At 36.8% G+C, this 18,418-nt stretch overlaps 1 protein-coding gene across 1 annotated transcript in view; it reads right to left on the bottom strand.

The window, feature by feature from the left end:
* Window positions 1–18,418, bottom strand: part of SPATA17 (spermatogenesis associated 17) — a 220,638-nt gene that overhangs the window by 130,295 nt on the left and 71,925 nt on the right. Inside the window, exon 5 of the mRNA XM_006869710.1 lies at window positions 5,755–5,858. Within this exon, the coding sequence (XP_006869772.1) occupies window positions 5,755–5,858 (104 nt within the window). The remainder of the gene's footprint in view (window positions 1–5,754; window positions 5,859–18,418) is intronic.

Genomic DNA, 18,418 nt, shown 5'->3' with positions numbered 1-18,418 from the left:
CACAGGGTTGCTATGAGTCGGTGCTGACCCGATGGCACCTTACAACAACAACAACTCCCATTAAAGATGAAAACATCACATTTCCATAAGATCAGGTAGTTAGTTAAAGATCATACATGAAAGAAAGTAGGACAATCATGACTGTAATTTACATCTAGCTGACTCCAACGTCAGTATTCCTAATCACTCATGTCTTAAATATGACAACTTAAACTTTAATGATGTATCTAAAAGAAATGAAAACATATGACCACACAAAAACGTATACATGAATGTTCCTAGCAGCATTATTCACAATAGCCAAAAAAGTAGAAACAACTCTAATGTCCATCAACTGGTATATGGAAAAATAATAAGTGGTATATCCAAACCATGGAAGAGTATTTGGCAATAAAAATAATGACACATGGATACGTACTATATCATGAATGAACCTAAGTAAAAAAAAGTCAGACACAAAAGACAGCAAATTACATAATTAAATTATCTGAAATCTCCAGAATAGGTAAATTTATAGGACATAAAGCAGATTAGTAGTTGCCTAGTGCTGAGAACAAGGTCAGCAGTTGGAATTTACCACTCACTCTGCGGGAGAAAGATGAGCCTTTCTGCTTCCGTAAAGATTTACAGACTCGGAAACTCTACATAGAGTCGCTATGAGTCAGCACACAACCACCAGGGTGGAGAGGTAATGGGAAGTGAACTGATAAAGGATACAAGATTTCCTTTTAGAGTAATAAAAATGTTATAAAATTACCTGTGCAGAAAGTTGCACAACTCAGCGGATGTGGCAAACAAATACTTAACAAAAAAAATTTCATGATATTGCTGCTAACCTAGGAAAGACAGGTTAGGAGCAATATCCATGAAAACTAAACATGATGAACCTTGAAAACATTATGCTGAGCAGAAAAACAAACAAACAAACAAAAACCCCAAATGTTATATGACTTCACTTATATGAAATAAGCAAATACTATATAGAAACAATAGATCTGTTTTGGAAGAAGTGCAACCAGAGTACTCCTTGGAGGCCAAGATGGCTAAGCTTTGTCTCTCATACTTTGGACACATTGTCCGGAGAGAACAGTCGCTGGAGAAGGATGCCATGCTGGGTAAGGTAGAGGGTCAGAGAAAAAGAGGACGACCCCCAAAGAGATGGATCAGCCAGGTGACATCATTGATGGCGTCAAGTGTGGCAGCGATAGTGAAGTTGGCCCACGATCGGACATTGTTTCGTTCTGCTGTGCATGGGGTTGCTATGAGTCGGTTCCGACTCGATGGCACCTGACAACAACAACAACAACATATAGAAACCAAAGATTATTAGTGGTTATCAGGGGTGAGCGGAAGGGAGGAAAGGGGAATTTTTGTTCAAGGAGCACTGAGTTTATATTAATTGTGATGGAATAATTTGGTAAAAGGATACTGACAAAGATTGCACAACGTGAAGATAACCAATAGCACTAAATTGTACATGTGGAAATACCTTGAATCATTGGAGGTTTCGTTGTGTATATTTTCACCACAATAAATACATAAAGATATTTATTTTTTTAACTCTCAGCAAGCTTTTTGTTGTAGACGTCAACAAGCTTATTTTAAATTTACATGGATAAGCAAAGCCCTAGATTAGCCCGTGTAATGCCTGCCCACCATACTGGTATTTGAAATACTGGAGAGATAGCTCCCAGCATAATAGTCACACACATATCAAGCCACCACAGTACAACAAACTGACAGTTGGGTGAATATCAGTTATGAAAATGAAACATAAATGAGTCAGAACTTTGTTAAAAGTCAGTGATCAAAAAACTGGATTATAAAAATCCATTCAATGAGCTGTACTTTTTAGAGATCCTTCTAAAATGTAAAAGCATGAGAAAAAAAAAAAGTGAAATAAAAGAGTTTTAAGTGATATAAGGGAGCGTTGTGGCTCTATACATAAGCACTGGCCGGCCGCTCAGTGGGATAAAGATAAGGCTTTCTCTTCAGTGAAAATTTAAAACCTCCAAAACGCTATACAAGGTTGCTATGAGTCAGACTTACTCAAGGGCAACAACAAAATGATATAAAGATAAACAGTTAGTAAAATGTTAGTGTGCCTAGTGTCCAATTTTAAAAACCTTAACACAGAAAGTATGGAACTCTCTTAGTGTAGTGGTTACAAGTTGGGCTGCTAACCTCAAGGTCAGCAGTTCGAAATTACCAGCCATTCTACAAAGAAAGATGAGGCGTTCTGTTCCTGTAAAGATTTGCAGCCTCGTAAGCAGAGGTTGAGCAACTGCAAGGTTGGTCCAGGACTGGGCAGTATTTCATGCTGTTGTGCATAGGATCGCTATAAGTCGGTACCGACTCGATGGAACCTAACTAACAACAACAACAACATGCAAAGGTGCATGCCAGATTCAAACAAGGATGTCGAAGGAGAGATATCATTGCTTTATCTACTATGCAAAGACTTTCGATTGTGTGGATCATGACAAGCTATGGGAAACATTGCAAAGAATGAGTATCCTGGAACACTTAATTGTACTCATAAGGTATCTTGTGCATAGACCAAGAGGCAGTCATTCTAACTGAACAAAGGAATACTGAATGGTTTAAAATTAGGAAAGGTGTGCAACAGGGTTGTATTCTTTCACCATACTTATTCAACCTGTATGCTGAACAAATAAGCCAAGAAGCTGGATTATATGAAGAAAAACGTGGCATCAGGATTAGAGGAAGACTCATTAACAACTTGTGATATGCAGATGATACAACCTTGCTTGCTGAAAGTGAAGAGGGCTTAAAATACTTTCTGATGAAGATCAAAGACCACAGCCTTCTGTATGGGTTGCATCTCAATGCAAAGAAAACAGAATCCTCACCATTGGATAAATAAATATCATTTAAGTGTTTAGGAATGCTTCAAGATAAATGGAGAAAAGATTGAAATTGTCAGAGACTTCATTTTGCTTGGTTCAACCATCAACACTCATGAAAACAGCAGTCAAATCAAATGACATATTGCATTAGTCAAGTAACTTTAAGGTAGAAATAACAGAAAATTTTTTAATACAATGAAGACTATCAATCTGAAACCATTTGTTAGTATAGATATTACAGACTCTCTAGGGACAAAAGAAATTCCCATTAAAGTCAGAAAGAAACAACGGTTAGTGAAAGTACCTATTGAATAGAAGCCTCCCTTCTATATGTTTGCTTCTTTAGGGACTTTCTCATATTCAGGATTAGGAGTAGGGTGAAGCAAGTTAGGCCCCTGAAATTCAAAGTGGGAGAACATATTCACTTCTCAGGGTTGTGAAGTTTTAAGGTCAGTAAATGAGTACCTTCCTAAATTTTGGACCTCATCCTAATCCAGCCTTGCTCATACATCCCTCTCGTTTGCCTGGTCTACTCGGTACTTCTCCCAAGTCTTGTCATCTGGAAGATACAAAGCCCATTTCTAGAACTTTAGATTTGTCAGGCAGAAATAAAACAGCAGTCCCTTAGGGCTTGTGTTTCATAAGTTTTCAACGTTTCCTGTTGACTAAACTTCATTGACACCTTTGCTGCTTTTCCCAAAGAAATCATCTTAATACATTACCTATACTTAATCTCCAAAGACCAGATGCTTTTATATTCATTACATACATGAAGGATTTTAGTTGGGAAAACAGTTTTTAGATATTTATGTTATATATCATTTCATGATTTCAGAAAGAGCTTCTTGTTTAATAATTTATTGCCAATTATTCTCTGTAGTTCATAGACTTTAACAAGTAAAATGTATGAAAAGATTTTTGAAAGTACAGCAACTACTATGTAAGTGCCATCTACTATTAACTACTGTTGATAGGTGTCTTCAAGAAAATTTGACTCACAGTGACCCCCTATGAGTGAGTTGAACTGCCCAATAGGATTTTCTAGGCTGTAATCTGGAGTTTATCATCAAGTTTTCTCTCCCTTGGAGCCTCTGGTGGGGGGTTTGAACAGTTACCATTTTCGTAAACAACAAAGCAGTTAATTCTTGCACCACTAGAATCTCCTGTTATTAATTACTGTTTCCTTTGAATCTAAATTAATTTTTGGCTCACGCTCACATTCACGTACCTTAATAGAATGGGGTCTATCCCAGGCAGGGGCACCAAAGACACGTTTGTTGTCGTTTAGTGCCGTAGTGTCAGTTAAGACTCATAGCAACCCTGGGTAGAGTTTCCAAGGAGCGATTGGTGGATTTGAATCAGTGACCTTGCAGTTCAAACCGACCTTATCCTACAGTACCACACCAGGACTCCTCAGAGGCACTGGCTGGCTTGGTCTCAGAAAGATCTTCATTCAAATCTTCAGACCCCCACTCTTCTGTGCAGTCCTCTATGCACCAGGAGCAGTCTCAGTTTTTCAGGGATAATTTGACTCTCTCAACCCCAGTGAAATCAAGTCTTGTGCCAATGGCTGGTTCAAAGTGGCCAGTATTTCCCATAGAGTCCTGATGTGGAGCTCCAGAATAAAACACTGGACCTCAAGGTTGCTTTGAACCACAATGTCAGTGGTTCAAACACTATACAGAGTCGTTATGAGTTGGAAGCGACTTGGTGGTTGTTGTTGTTAAGTGCCATTGAGTCGGTTCCGACCCATAGCGACCCTATACAGGGTTTCCGAGGGTGTAAATCTTTACGGGAGTAGAAAGCCTCATCTTTCTCCCGCAGAGCGGCTGGTAGTTTCGAACCTCTGGCCTTAAGGTTTGCAGCCCGATTTGTAACCACTACACTACCAGAAGCGACTTGGTGGTACTTAACAACAACTGTGTTGTCCCACGTATTGCGGCTACCATTGCCATAGCTACCGTCAGTATGGAGTCCTGGTGTGGCGCCGTAGGATAAGCACTTGACCATAGATCAGTTTGAACTGCAAGGGTGGCAATTCAAACTCCTTGAAAATCCTATACAGGGTGGCTGTGAGTTGGAACCAACTCGATGGCACTTAACAACAACAACAACAACAACAACAAAAGTATTGGCTGGCTCTGCATAGTTACTTGGGATAAAAGTTCCCATTCCTTGAACTGAAAACCTTCCTCCTTGTCTACCACAGCCATTGCTGCCTTGGATACAGTTTCTTCTGCTTCTTTCTGTGCCTCTTCCAGAAGGCACTCCACTGTTGGTGCCAATCTAGTTTTCTGACCCGAAACCAGAGCTGGTTTTGATAAAGCCCCAGGCATACACTCTCATCTACAGCTGGCACCTCTCCCTGATCTCGGTGGCCCATGACGTTGCCAATTTTAGTCTCTGTCCCTGTGACGATTTTCTTTGCCTCCCTCACTAGATTCCCTCTGGTCACCTGATTCCCTCTGGTCAGCTTCTGTCCTGAGACTCCCTTCTTCTTCCCTACCATCTTCCAGGAATGCATGACTGGGTTTTCTTCCAGCAGTACATTGATGATTCTGTTGGCATCCTCATTTCAGTCATGCAAAGCAATCATCCATTCATCCTGGTTCTTGCCTGTGCTACCAAACAATTGTTTCACTTTCTCCTCAAAATCTGCATCATTATGATCCAAAATCATCTGTGTACATTGAATTTGTTCCACAGTGGCCTTTGTCTGGTTTTGAGGTTGTTTCCAGTTTCCCCAGGGCTCAGCTAGTGCCCACCATCAATTACAACATATATAAATAATAGTATTTACAAGGTAGAGTACTCACTCTCCTCCACACTGTGGTCAATATTTATTGACTTACCATGCTAAAATGGTCACTAGTCTACTCCTCACCTGATTACATCATTCGTCTCGGACACAGCTTTCAAATATTCCTTCAGATAATAATAATTAAAGCAGTATTTCCGAATCCTATAGCCTCGCCATCGTCTCTGAATCTATTGATGTAAATAAAAAGATAAAACAGTCCACTCAATATTTTACTTGAGACATTAACAGTTGTTCAAAATCAAGATGATTTTGAACTCATTTCAAATAAAGTCTTTTATGTCTTTTCACTAATAGTACATTAGGTGCAAATGTAGGTTTTACTCACAGATCTAGTTAAAAATATTAGAAAGATAAAACATATAGGCTATAACTTATTCAAAATATTTATGAGTTTTATAAAATACTAAATTCTGATACTGAGAAGTAAAATGTTGTTTTATAAACCCTACCACTTCCTGAATAAAGGAATTTGTTATAATCTACTAGTTTAAAAATTGTACTCAGTCTTAATGAAATTACTATAAATTGTTGAACATACTATTTAAGTTCAATGATTTCAAAATCTTTCAACAAAATTTTATCTTGTATCTTAATCATGACATCTTACGCTTCTTTAACGATAATTTTAGTTGTGGTGGTGGTGGTAACTGAAGTCAAGTCCATTCCAACTCACAGTGACCCTGTATAGGGTTTCCAAGGAACGACTGGTGGCAAACATTTCATTAGCTCTTTTTATGTGGCAAGCACAATTCTATAAGAGCTTTGCTTGTATCTCTTAATTTATTCTTTAGAACAATTCTGAGATAAATAATTTTATTGTCTTATTTATAATGAGAAAACTTCCAAAAGAGAGCCTACATTAATTTTTGCATAATTGTGTAAAAGTAATGGATCCAGAATCAAATTAAGGCATCACAGAGAGCCCATTCTATAACCAATACAATAAAGAACTGAGAACGAAGTGAACTGTAATCAATGAATGCACTGTCTGTTGAAATGATCTGTTTTTATATCCTACAGCAATACTGACATTCAAAAAGCTTAATTATTCCAGAACATATAATCCCTGGGATTTTTGTAGGCTATGATGAGTGTTGGGATCTATGAAACATACTGAAATGTATTCTGGATGTCTTATAAAACTCATTAATCATGAGAATCAGTTAATCTCCTTAGGCCTTAACTACCTCTGCTAACAGAGATGTGGAGCTGTGGGTTACTGCACTAGACTGCAAGGTTGGTTTGAACCTCAAGGTCAGTGGTTCAAATCTACCAGCCACTCCTCAGAAACCCTATACAGTGTGGCTGTGAGTCAGAACGGACTCAACGGCGCTTAACAACAACAAACATCAACAACACCTTTGCTAATACAACTAGACAGCTAAATCCATGATAAAGTCACAAAACAAGACAATAATACAGAGTTTGTTAACTTTTTGACAAATGAAAAACAAAAGCACCTGTATATCATTAAAGGAGTAGAAAAGAGGAAACAACAAAAATGAAAAACATTAACTCACTCTTGCATCAAGATTAACATAATTCTCCAAACTTTTCCAATAGTTTACACATGTTTATAAAACATTCAATACGATTCCTCCCAATTTTAGCAGTTTGGGAGATTAAACCTGAAGCACTTTTGTAATAATGATCTTAGTCCTTTAGTTTTTATCCCTAAAGCCAAATAGCTTTTATTAACTAAAAAATGTTTAATGAAAGTTTTTTTTATAATTTGGCCAATAAAAAAATGATTGAGAAAAAACATTTTATTTAAATTGTGATCCTTATTTTTTTCTCTGTTTTAAAATACGACTACTTTAAAGACATTTTACAACCTGAGATATTAAATGTTAAGATTTTGAAGAGTGTTTTAGTCAACCTCGCAGTAGGAGAATGGTTAAAACAATTGGAGATATCATGCAAAACAGCTTGTAAGAACAACTGGTGTTGTTGCTGTTAGTGTCTTGAGTCAGTTCCAACTCATACCGACCCTGTATGGAGTTTCTAAGAAGTGACTGATGGGGTTTGAACCTCCGATTTTGTAGTTCAAACTGACCTTGTGGTCCATTGCTTATCCCACAGCACCACTCCAAGACTCCAATTGTTGTCATTGTTATGTGCTATAGACTCGGTTCTGACTCCTAGTGACGTAGTATACGGTTTCCGAGGAACAACTGGTGGGTGAGTTTGAACCGCCTACATGGTGGCTCAAACTGCCCTTGCAGTTTTGAGATTATCCTACAGCGCCACACCAGGACTCCAATTAAGAGACAATAAGGAACTCTGGCAGCATAGTGGTTACGAATCAGGCTGCGAGAGGCAAGGTCAGCAGTTCGAAACTGCCAGCTGTTCCAGGGGAGAAAGATGAGGCTTTCGCTCCCGTAAAGATTTACAGCTTTGGAAACCCTGTACAGGGTCGCTATGAGTCGGAACCGACTCCACGGCACAAAACAACAACAACAATTCCAGAAAATAAAACCATGTAGTATAGAAAACTAATGTAAAATAAAGTTATAGAACATGCTTTCCAAAATATGTTTCAAGTGATCTAATTTTGGAAATCAATTGCTCCCATAAAAATATAGAACTGGAAAGTTCCAAAATTATACAATTTAGAAACCATCCCTCACTTTCTAATGTGACCAAAATCATAGTATGGCTGACAAAGAAAGAGGGAAGAGGAAAAATTCATATAAGCCGCTTTTCAAATGAAAAAGAACCATCCATTTGAATCTGTATACATATAAAATTATACATGCAAATGAGTGAGTATGTTCATGGTTTATCTAATTTAATCATTACAACACCATTCTAAGGTGGGGGTAATTATTAGCCTTATTTGATAGAAGAGGAAATTGATGCTAGAGAGCTTAAATAATTGCCTGAACTCACATAGCGCTTGGATTGCTTTTAATGTGTTTCAGCATAATTTTACTGCACATACAGTAATGATTTTAATAAAAAAGAGAATGCTTGTAAACACATTTACTAACCAAAATTCCATCAGCAAGGATAAAAGTGACTCCGGAAGCATGGGGAAATGCTAGGATATCAAATACAGTTAAGGGAGCGTCTACTGATCACATAAAAATATCATTAAATTAAATTCTAAAAAAAATTTTTTTTAATAAGATTAAATGTACTAGAAAACACAGAAGATGCATGCTGGAGTACTGACAAGGAAAGAGATATGAAATCAGAGAATAGGCATGCCCATTTCTGAGGAAGGAGATCTGAAGGGATCAAAAACTGAGCTGCTGAAAAATCTGTTAACATATGAAAAGCTCCCTATTGGGGGGGTGGGGGGGAGTCAATGAGATTGGTTCCTTCCCTTTCCAAATCCAACAACTAAAATATAGAAACAGCACCAACCATATGCAGTGAGGATACACTGGGTTTGGTTGTTGTTTTTTTTTAATTTTTATAATATTTTAATATTTAGAAAAATGTAATGTAGTAAGTGAATACTTCTTGCCTTATTATTTGTATAAATACTGAAGAACATGAGAAGATGTTGTAGGAATGTCAATTGCTCAAAACCTGTAAAGATAAACGATCTGGACCTTAAACAGGGCAGACATAGTTGAGAGACATTCCTCCTCAGGCACAAAAACTCCACAGACATAAATGAAGGTGTTCTCTCCAACTGGCAAAATGGACTGCATGGCCACATTTCCGGTCTCTTTGCCCCAAAGGGTTGGCCTTCTGTCACATCATTAAAGGCCCATAGCTCTTAGAACGCAGGACACAGTCCTGCTGGGGTTCTGCCAGGTTGTACAGAACCAGGTGTGCATGCTGCTGGACCAACCTGGCCCCTAATCCCTCCAGCGGTGTCCACACTGGGCATTGCAGCACTTGTAGAAGGTGGTCATTGGCTCATGTGCAGAGCGTGTCTGAAGCTGCATGAAGAAGGCACGTGGAGGCTCACATTTGGGACATGGCTCTGCAGTGTTCTCAGGGAATCTTCTAATACCCTACACATCTACCCAAAAGCAAGCTCAAATTCCCTCCCCAGGAAAATCATTTAATTCACAATTAGTTACTAAGGAGTAAAATAAGTAACAAATTAAAACTTATCCACATTAAAGTATAATCAATCAATCATCAAGTGGTTTTGTTAGATACCAATAAAAAAAACCAAAGTCACTACCATCAAGTTGATTCCAATTTATATAGTTCAACTGTTAGTTGTTGTTAGGGGCAGACAAGTTAGTTGCAATTTATAGCAACTCTGCATAACAGAGCAAAGCACTGCCCAGTCCTGTGCCATCTTTACAATGGCTATTATGTTTGAGCCCCTGTTGATGACACCAAACGTTGTAAATCCTTCTTGCAGATCTTCCTCTTTCCATTGACCCTCCACTTTACCAAGCATGATGCCCTTCTCCAGGGATTGATCCCTCCTGACAATGTGTCCAAAGAATGAGAGACAAAATCTTGCAATCACGACTTCTAAGGAGCACTCAGGATCTATTTCTTTTAAGACAGATTTGTTTGTTCTTCTGGTAAATCATGGTACTTTCGATACTTTTCACCAACACCATAATTCAAATGCATCCATTTTTCAATGGTCTCCTTATTCACTGTTAAAACTTTCACATGCATTTGAGGTGACTGAAAATACCTTGGCGTGGGTCAGGTGCACCTTTATCCTCAGACTGATATTTTTACTTTTGTACGCTTTAAGAGGTCTTTTGCAGCAGATTTTCCCAATCTTTTTATTTCTTGATTACTGATTTCATGAGTGTTGATTGTGGACTCAAGCAAAATAAAGTCTTTAACAACGTCAATCTTTTCTCTCTTTATCATGATGCTATTTATTGGTCCATTTGTAAGGATATGTTTTCTTGTTTGTTTGTGTTTCCCCACTGAAGGAAAAACATTCATACTGAAGGCTGCAGTCTTTGATCTTCATCAATAATTATTTTAAATCTGCTTCCAGTAAGCAAGGTTGTGTCATTTGCATGTCACAGGTTGTTAATGAGTGTTCCTCCAATCTTGATGCCATGTTCTTTTTCATATAATCCAGTTTCTTATATTATTTGCTTAGCATACAGATTGAATAAGTATGGTGAAAGGATACAATGCTTGTGCATACTTTTCCTGATTATAAACCACTCAGTAGCCTGTTCTGTTCACATGACAGTCTCTTGTTCTTTGTAAAGGTTCCTCATGAGCACAACTGAGTGTTATGGAATATCCATTCTTCCCAATGTTATTCATAGTTTGTTATAATCCACACAATTGACTGTCTTTGCATAGTCAATAAAGCACAAGTAAACATGCTTCTGGTATTCTTTGTTTTCAGTCCAGATATATCTGATGTCAGCAAATCCCTAGTTCCATATCCTCTTCAAAATCTGGCTTGAATTTCTGGCAGCTCCCTGTCAATGTACTGCTGCAAATATTTTTAAATTATATTCAGCAAAATTTTACTTGCATGTGCTATTAATGATTGTTGTTTTTGTTGGGTGCTGTTGAGTCAGTTCTGACCCATAGTGACCATGTATAGGGTTTTCAAGGAGTGACTAGTGAACTTGAACTGCCAACCTTGACAGTTCAATAATTTCTGCATTCCGTTGGGTCACCTTTCTTTGGAATAGGCACAAATGGATCTTTTCCTGTCAGCTGACCAGGTAGCTGTCTTCCAAATTTCTTGACATAGACAAGTGAGTGCCTCCAGTGCTGTTTGGACTTCAATACCATCAGTTTTTGATCATATGCTACCTCTTGCAGTGATTGAGCATTAGCCAATCCCTGTCTGGTACAGTGACTCTCTGGATTCCTTTCATCTTTCTTTGATGCTTCCTGCATCATTCAGTATCTTGCCGATAGAATCTTTCAATATTATAACTCAAGACTTAAAACTTTTCTTCAGTTATTTTTGTTTGAGAAATGCTGAGTGTCTTCTTCCCTTTTGGTTTTCTAACTGCAGATCTTTGCATATTTCATTATAATACTTCACTTTGTCCTCTTGAGCTGCCCTTTGACATTTTCTGTTCTGTTCTTTTACTTCACCGTTTCTTCTAATCACTTTAACCTCTCTGTGCTCAAGAGTAAGTTTCAGAGTCTCTTCTGAAATTCATTTAAATTTCTTTATTTCCTTTTTTTTTTTTTTAATGACTTTTAGCTCCAGTCATGTATGATATCCTCAGTGTCATCCCACAACACCTCTGGGTTTTAATCAGTAGTGTGTAATGCAACTAATACATTCTTACAATGGTCTCTAAATTCACGTGAAAAGTATTGAAGGTCGAATTTTGGCTTTCATCGACTTGTTTTAATTTTATTCAGCTTCAGCCTGAACTAGAATATGAGAAATTGATGGTCTGCTCCACAGTTGGCCCTTGGTCTTGTTTTGGCTGATGATATTGTGATTCTCCATCATTTCTACCTACAGATATAGTTAACTTGATTCCTGTTGTACTACATCTTGTAAGGTCCAAATATATAGTAATCACCTTTTGTGTTGTTTTTTTTTTTAAATACATTTACCATGAATAAAGAATTGGTCTCACAAAATTCTATCATGTAATCTCCAGCATCATTTTTATCACCAAAGTCAAATTTTTCAAGTAATGATCATTCTTCTGTTTCTGTCTCATTCCAGTCACTATAATTATCAATGCATCATGATTTCATGTTTAATCAATTTCAGACTGAATAATTTGGTGGTGGTTGTCATGAAGAGTCATCACGTTGATTCCAATTCATAAAGACCCTGTATAGAGGTTCCGAGGAGCAGCTGGTTGGTTTGAACCACCAACCTGGAGGTTCACAGTCCTATGTTTAGCCTACAACACCAATTCTTCAATTTTATAACCACTGGTTTTAATGGTTGGTGCACACATTTGAGTCATAGTCCTATTAACTGGTCTTCTCTGTAGGTATATGGATATTATCCTATCACGGTAGTACTGTACTTCAAGGTAGATCTTTAAAAGCTCTTATTATTGGCAGTGAATATGACACCATTCCTCTTGAATTTGTCATTCCAGGAATAGTAAACCATATGATTGTATGATTTGCAATGGCCAATACCAGTCCATTTCAGCTCACTAATGTCTAAGATACCAATATTTATGTGTTCTATTTCATTTTTGATGACTTCAAATTTTCCTCGGTTCACACTGTAAATTCTGTGTTCCCGTTTTGAATGGGTGTTTACAGCTGTTTCTTATTCTGAGTTGTGCCACATGGGCAAATGAAGGTCCTGAAAACTTTGCTCCATTTACGTCATTAACGTCAACTTTACTTTGAGGAAGCAACTTTACTTGAGGAAGGCACTCAGGACTCAGTGGTGTCCTGAGTGCCTTCCAACCTGAGGAGCTCATCGTCTGTCACTATATCAGATAATGTTCTACTCCTATTGATATGGTTTTCAGTGGCTAACCATTCAGAAGTGGTCACCTTTCTTTCTTCACAGGCTTAGTCAGAATGCTCAGCTGAAAGTTGTCTACCATGAGTGACTCTGATGGTATTTTAAATACTGGTGGGATAGCTTCCAGAATCATACTAACAGTCAAGTAAGCAGAATGCAATAAACTGACAAATGAGTGGTGAAGTGTTGAACTGTTGTTGCTAAGTGCCATCGAGTCAGTTGAGACCTTCTGTTCCTTTCTCCAACGGTGAATTCAAACAGCTGACCCTGCGGTTAACAAGCTAACTCATAACCCACTATGGTAATAGGGCTCCTTAGAGTTAAACTAGTGTGTAAAAAAGGCTTGGAAGGCACTGAGCATTTAAGTGGATGAAGAGGCTGTTATTCAGTGAAATGGTGGATATAAGATTTACTGAACTCCGGGTATTATGCCAACTGCTTAATTCTCACATTAGACTTGTGAGGAAAGCATGAACTCTAGATCATAAAGGAAGAAGAAACAAGTTGATTTTCTCAAGGTCACATAGGCACTAAGAGAGAAAATGGCAGAGGAGGGTTACATAATATGATCTGTGTTACTCCAAAACTCATGGTCTTTTCATTAAAACATGTTATAAAACATTTCATTAAAACATAGTCTATAAAATATGTGTGTGCATTTGTGAGCTCTTTAATATTAAAGATACCTTTTTCATACACTATCGAGACCAAAAATTAATGAATTGCTAGTTGATATAATAAGATATAATATGGTTAGGATCCTACTTTAGTTTCTTTTATAGGAACAAATTTATCTTGTAATTAGTGTAAATTTCCTGTTGGTGTTCCAGTACTAGTGAATAAACTTTAAAAAAAAAACTTTCAAAAGGCAAAGCAAATTTTGTTAATAAGGTTTTTGTTAATTCCAAGGTGAATGGGCTACAATTCCCCCTCCCCCCCAAAAAAAGGCTAATATACATGTCCTTCAAGGTAATTAGCAACTTTCAGAAGTGATTGGTATAAAACAATTATTGTCATTGATCAGTTCTGAATAGATAATTTTAAACAAAGTCATTGTGTGCTCAGCAGATTACAGCTTGTTAACGGGCAAGTTCTAAATGACCTCTTAAGCTAGTCAAATCAATGATGCATATTCCTCATTAAGTAACATCAAAATGTAAGTGGTCTTATAAATAATGTTTATTTTAAGCACTAAAACAAATGGCAAAACATTGATATATTAAAAGCCATCTGCTCATAGAAAAGATGTCTCTTTATTGGGCTTACTTTTATTCCTGTAAATTCATAGTAATCTTAATTCCACTGAAAGAGCAAAAGAGAAAAGAGTCTTGTCTTCACACATAATATTAAATTTAAAATGGAAAGACAAAAAACAAAGTCCTTGATAATCATCTACCCAGTATTAAAGTTCTAAGTGAATATGAAAGCAAAGAAGTAGAGCCCAGTTATTCAGAATTATACTCTCATTTATTCTACTGAAGAACATTCCAGAAAACTATAAAGAGACCTTTGTTGTTGTTGTTAGGTGACATCGAGTCAATACCGACTCATAGCAACCCTATGTACAACAGAATGAAACACTGCCCGGTCCTGGGCCAACCTCACAATTGTTGCCACACTTGAGCCCATTGATGCTACCATTTTGCCAATCCATCTCTCTGGGGCCTTCCTCTTTTTCTCTGACCCTCCATGTTACCAAACATGATATCTTTCTCCAGCGACTGGTCCCTCTTGACAATATGTCCGAAGTATGAGAGACAAAGTTTGCAGCTTAGGCAAAGGATTTACTAAATATTCAAATTAGTAATTTAAATAGTAATGTAACCAAGTTTTAATTCTAGGTTTCATTGTAACATCATGTCAAATAATTTAATAAGTATAATATTATAAATTATTCTATATAAGAATATATATTATATAATAAATATAATTTAATATTTTATATGTTACAAATATATATAATACATATTCTCATATAAGTGAATTAAACTCTTGAGTAACTGGATATTTTAGCAGAAGATTCTGAATAATTACTCTATATGTAATTCACCTGTTCAATATTTTGTTTCTTTATTACCTTTACTTTATGCTTCCTTTCTCTATAAATTTATTTAATCATTTCACAATGACATTTGTGTTACAAGTAGCAGGAGATAATTGATTGGAAGTTTACACACCACTCTAGCATCAGGCAAAAGTTTTGGTTGTATGAATAGCTCTTTCCTCTTATTCTTTGGGTTCATATTTTGGAACATTTTTCTACCTTCCAGACTGTTAGTTGTGAAGAAAGAAGAATATAGAAGAATAAAGATAAACAAGAGAACAAGATTCAAAAGAATTCTTCAAAACTTTTATAACCAAAGATCATGGATTAATATCTTCAAATATTAAGATATAGAATTAGTGGTTTTGACAACGAAACCCTAATTCAGCTCATTTTTGCTTTTTAACACTTTCAGGAGGTCTTGTGCCCAAGACAATCTGTCAAGAGTATTTGACAAATTTGTCATGACAGTTTGTCAATTTCAAGAATATTTGCCCAAGACAATATGTCACTTAATTTTTTGACTGCTGTTTCCATGAGCATTGATAGTGGATTGAAGTAAAATGAAATCCTTGACAACTTCAGTATTTTCTCCATTTATCATGATGTTTACTGATACAGTTGTGAGGATTTATGTTTTCTTTACATTGAATTGTACTTCACACTAAAGGCTATATTCTTTGATCTTCATCAGTATGTGCTTCAAGTCCTCTTTGCTTTCAGCAAGCATAAAATAGTTTGTTAATGAGATTTCTTTCAATCCTAATGTCTCATTCCTCTTCATATAGTCCAGCTTCTTGGATTATTTGCTCACCATATAGATTGAATAAGTATGGTGAAAAGTTACAACCTTGGCACATACCTTTCCTGGTTACAAACCATTCAGTATGTCCTTATTTTGTTTGACTGATTGACATTTGGTCTACATACATGAGTACATAAGTACTCTGGATTCCCTTTCCGGACAATGTCATCCATAGTTTGTTATGATCCATAAAGTGATAGCCTTTGAGTAGTCGATAAAACACAAGTAAATATATTTCTGGTATTCTCTGCTTTCAGCCAAGATCCATCTGACCTCAGCAGTAATACCCTTCCTTCAACATCCCTTACTGTAACTAGCTTGAATTCTTGGCAGCACCCTGTTTATGTCTGTTGCAACAAATTTTGAATTATATTTAGCAAAATTTTACTTGTGTATGTTGTTAATGATAGTCAATGATCTCTCCATTCTGTAAGGTCAATTTCTTTGAAATGGGCACAAGTATGAATATCTTCTAGCAAGTTGACCAGGTAGCTGTCTTCCAAAGTTCTTGGCATAGACTTCTGTGTGTTTCCAACACTATTAGTTTCTTGAAACATGTAAATTGGTATTCTGTCAATTCTTGGAGCCTTGTTTTATGCCAATGACTTAAGTACAGCTTAGACTTCTTACTTCAGTACCATTGGTTCTTGATCATATGCTACCTTTCGAAAAGATTGAATGTTGACTACTTCTTTTTGGTACAATGATTTCATGCATACTTCCCGTCTAATGTTGATGCTTCCTACATCTTTCAATATTTTGCCCTTAGCGTCCTTCACTATTTCAAGTTGAGGCTTGCATTTTTTTCAGTTCTTTTAACTTGAGGAATGCTGAGCATATTTTTCTCTTTTGCACATTTCATTTTACTTCCCTTTATTTTCTTGAACTGCCCTTTGAATTTTTCTATTCATCTCTTTTATTTCATCATTTCTTCCATACTCCTTAGCTACTCTACATTCAAGAGCAAGTTTCAGTTTATCTTCTGACATCTATTTAGGTCTTTTCTTTCTTTCCTGTCTGTTTAATGACCTTTTGCTTTCCTCATGCATGATGTTCTTGATATTATATCCTATCTCACTGGTCTTTCATTATTAATGTTCAATGCATCAAATCTATTCTTGAGATAGTCTTGAAATTCAAGTGGAATAAACTCAAGGTTATACATTGGTTCTCATGGACTTACTTTAATTTTCTTCAACCTCAACCTGAATTTGCATACGAGCATTGATGGATTGTGCTGGCCCTGGTTTGGCTAATAACATTGCCCTTCTCCCTTGTCTCTTCCCACAGATGTAGTCAATTAGATTTCTGTGTATTCCCTCTGGCAAGGTCCAGTGTATAAACCAGTCACATAGTCACATCTATGTTGTAGAAAAAGGTATCTGCAATGAATAAGTTATTGGTCTTGCAAAATTCTATCACGTAATCTCTAGCTTCATATCTATCCCCAGGGTCATATTTTCCAACTACCAATCCTTCCTTTATATTTCTAATGGTTGCATTCTAATCACCAAGAATTATTAATGCATCTTGGTTGCATGTTTGAGGAATTTCAGACAGAAGTTGGTAAAAGTCTTCTATTTTTCATCATTAACTTTGGTGGCCGTTGATCACATTTGAATACAGTCCTATTAACTGGTCTTCTTGATAGACATATGGATAGTATTCTATCACAGAGAACAGTATAATTCAAGACAGACAATGAACTTTTCTTTTGAATAACTAATGTGACACAATTCCTCTAAATTTGTCCTTCCTACGGTAGTAAATCATATGATTTTCTGATTAAGAATGGCCAACACCAGTCCATTTCAGCTCATTAATAAATACCTAGGATATCAATTTTTATGTGTTTCAATTCATTTTTGGCAACTTCCAAATTCCCTAGATTCTTACTTCAAACAATCCATATTTTCATTATTAATGGATGTCTGCAGCTGTTTCTTTTAGTTTTGAGTCATGCCCCATCAACAAATGAAGACCCTGAAAGCTTTGCTTCATCCATGTCACTAAGGTTGACTCTACTTTGAGAAGGCAGCACTTCTTCAGTTGTATTCTAAGTGAGGTTTTTTTTAATGTTTATTGTGAATTATTTGATAATTTACATGGGAGAATATTAGCTTTCCATTCATCGTATCATATATCTTTTCATTGCCATGGTTACAACCCCCTCCATGCATCATCAACCAACCAAAGGATATACCCTGCAAGCCTGTCCCCCGGTCGTCAGCACACAGCCCCTCTCCTTCCCTGAGTCCAGAGTGCCCAGCACCCCATCTCTCCAGATCATATTCTCTGCCCCTATCTCTGGCATCACTGCTTCTCTAGGTAGGGTGCCACATTCCACTCTTCTCCCTTGATGGTTCCAAGAACCTCCGCTCCTGGACTGCAAAGTCAGTCACTCCCCTCTTTTTGCTACAAAACATCTACCTTTACATTTACAACCCTCACAGTCAGTCTTAATAACAATTATTTACAATTGTACCACAGGGGACCT

This window comes from Chrysochloris asiatica, unplaced genomic scaffold, assembly GCF_000296735.1.
Source record: "Chrysochloris asiatica unplaced genomic scaffold, ChrAsi1.0 scaffold00133, whole genome shotgun sequence".
NCBI lineage: Eukaryota > Metazoa > Chordata > Mammalia > Afrosoricida > Chrysochloridae > Chrysochloris > Chrysochloris asiatica.
This window is presented reverse-complemented; position numbering and strand designations above follow the sequence as displayed.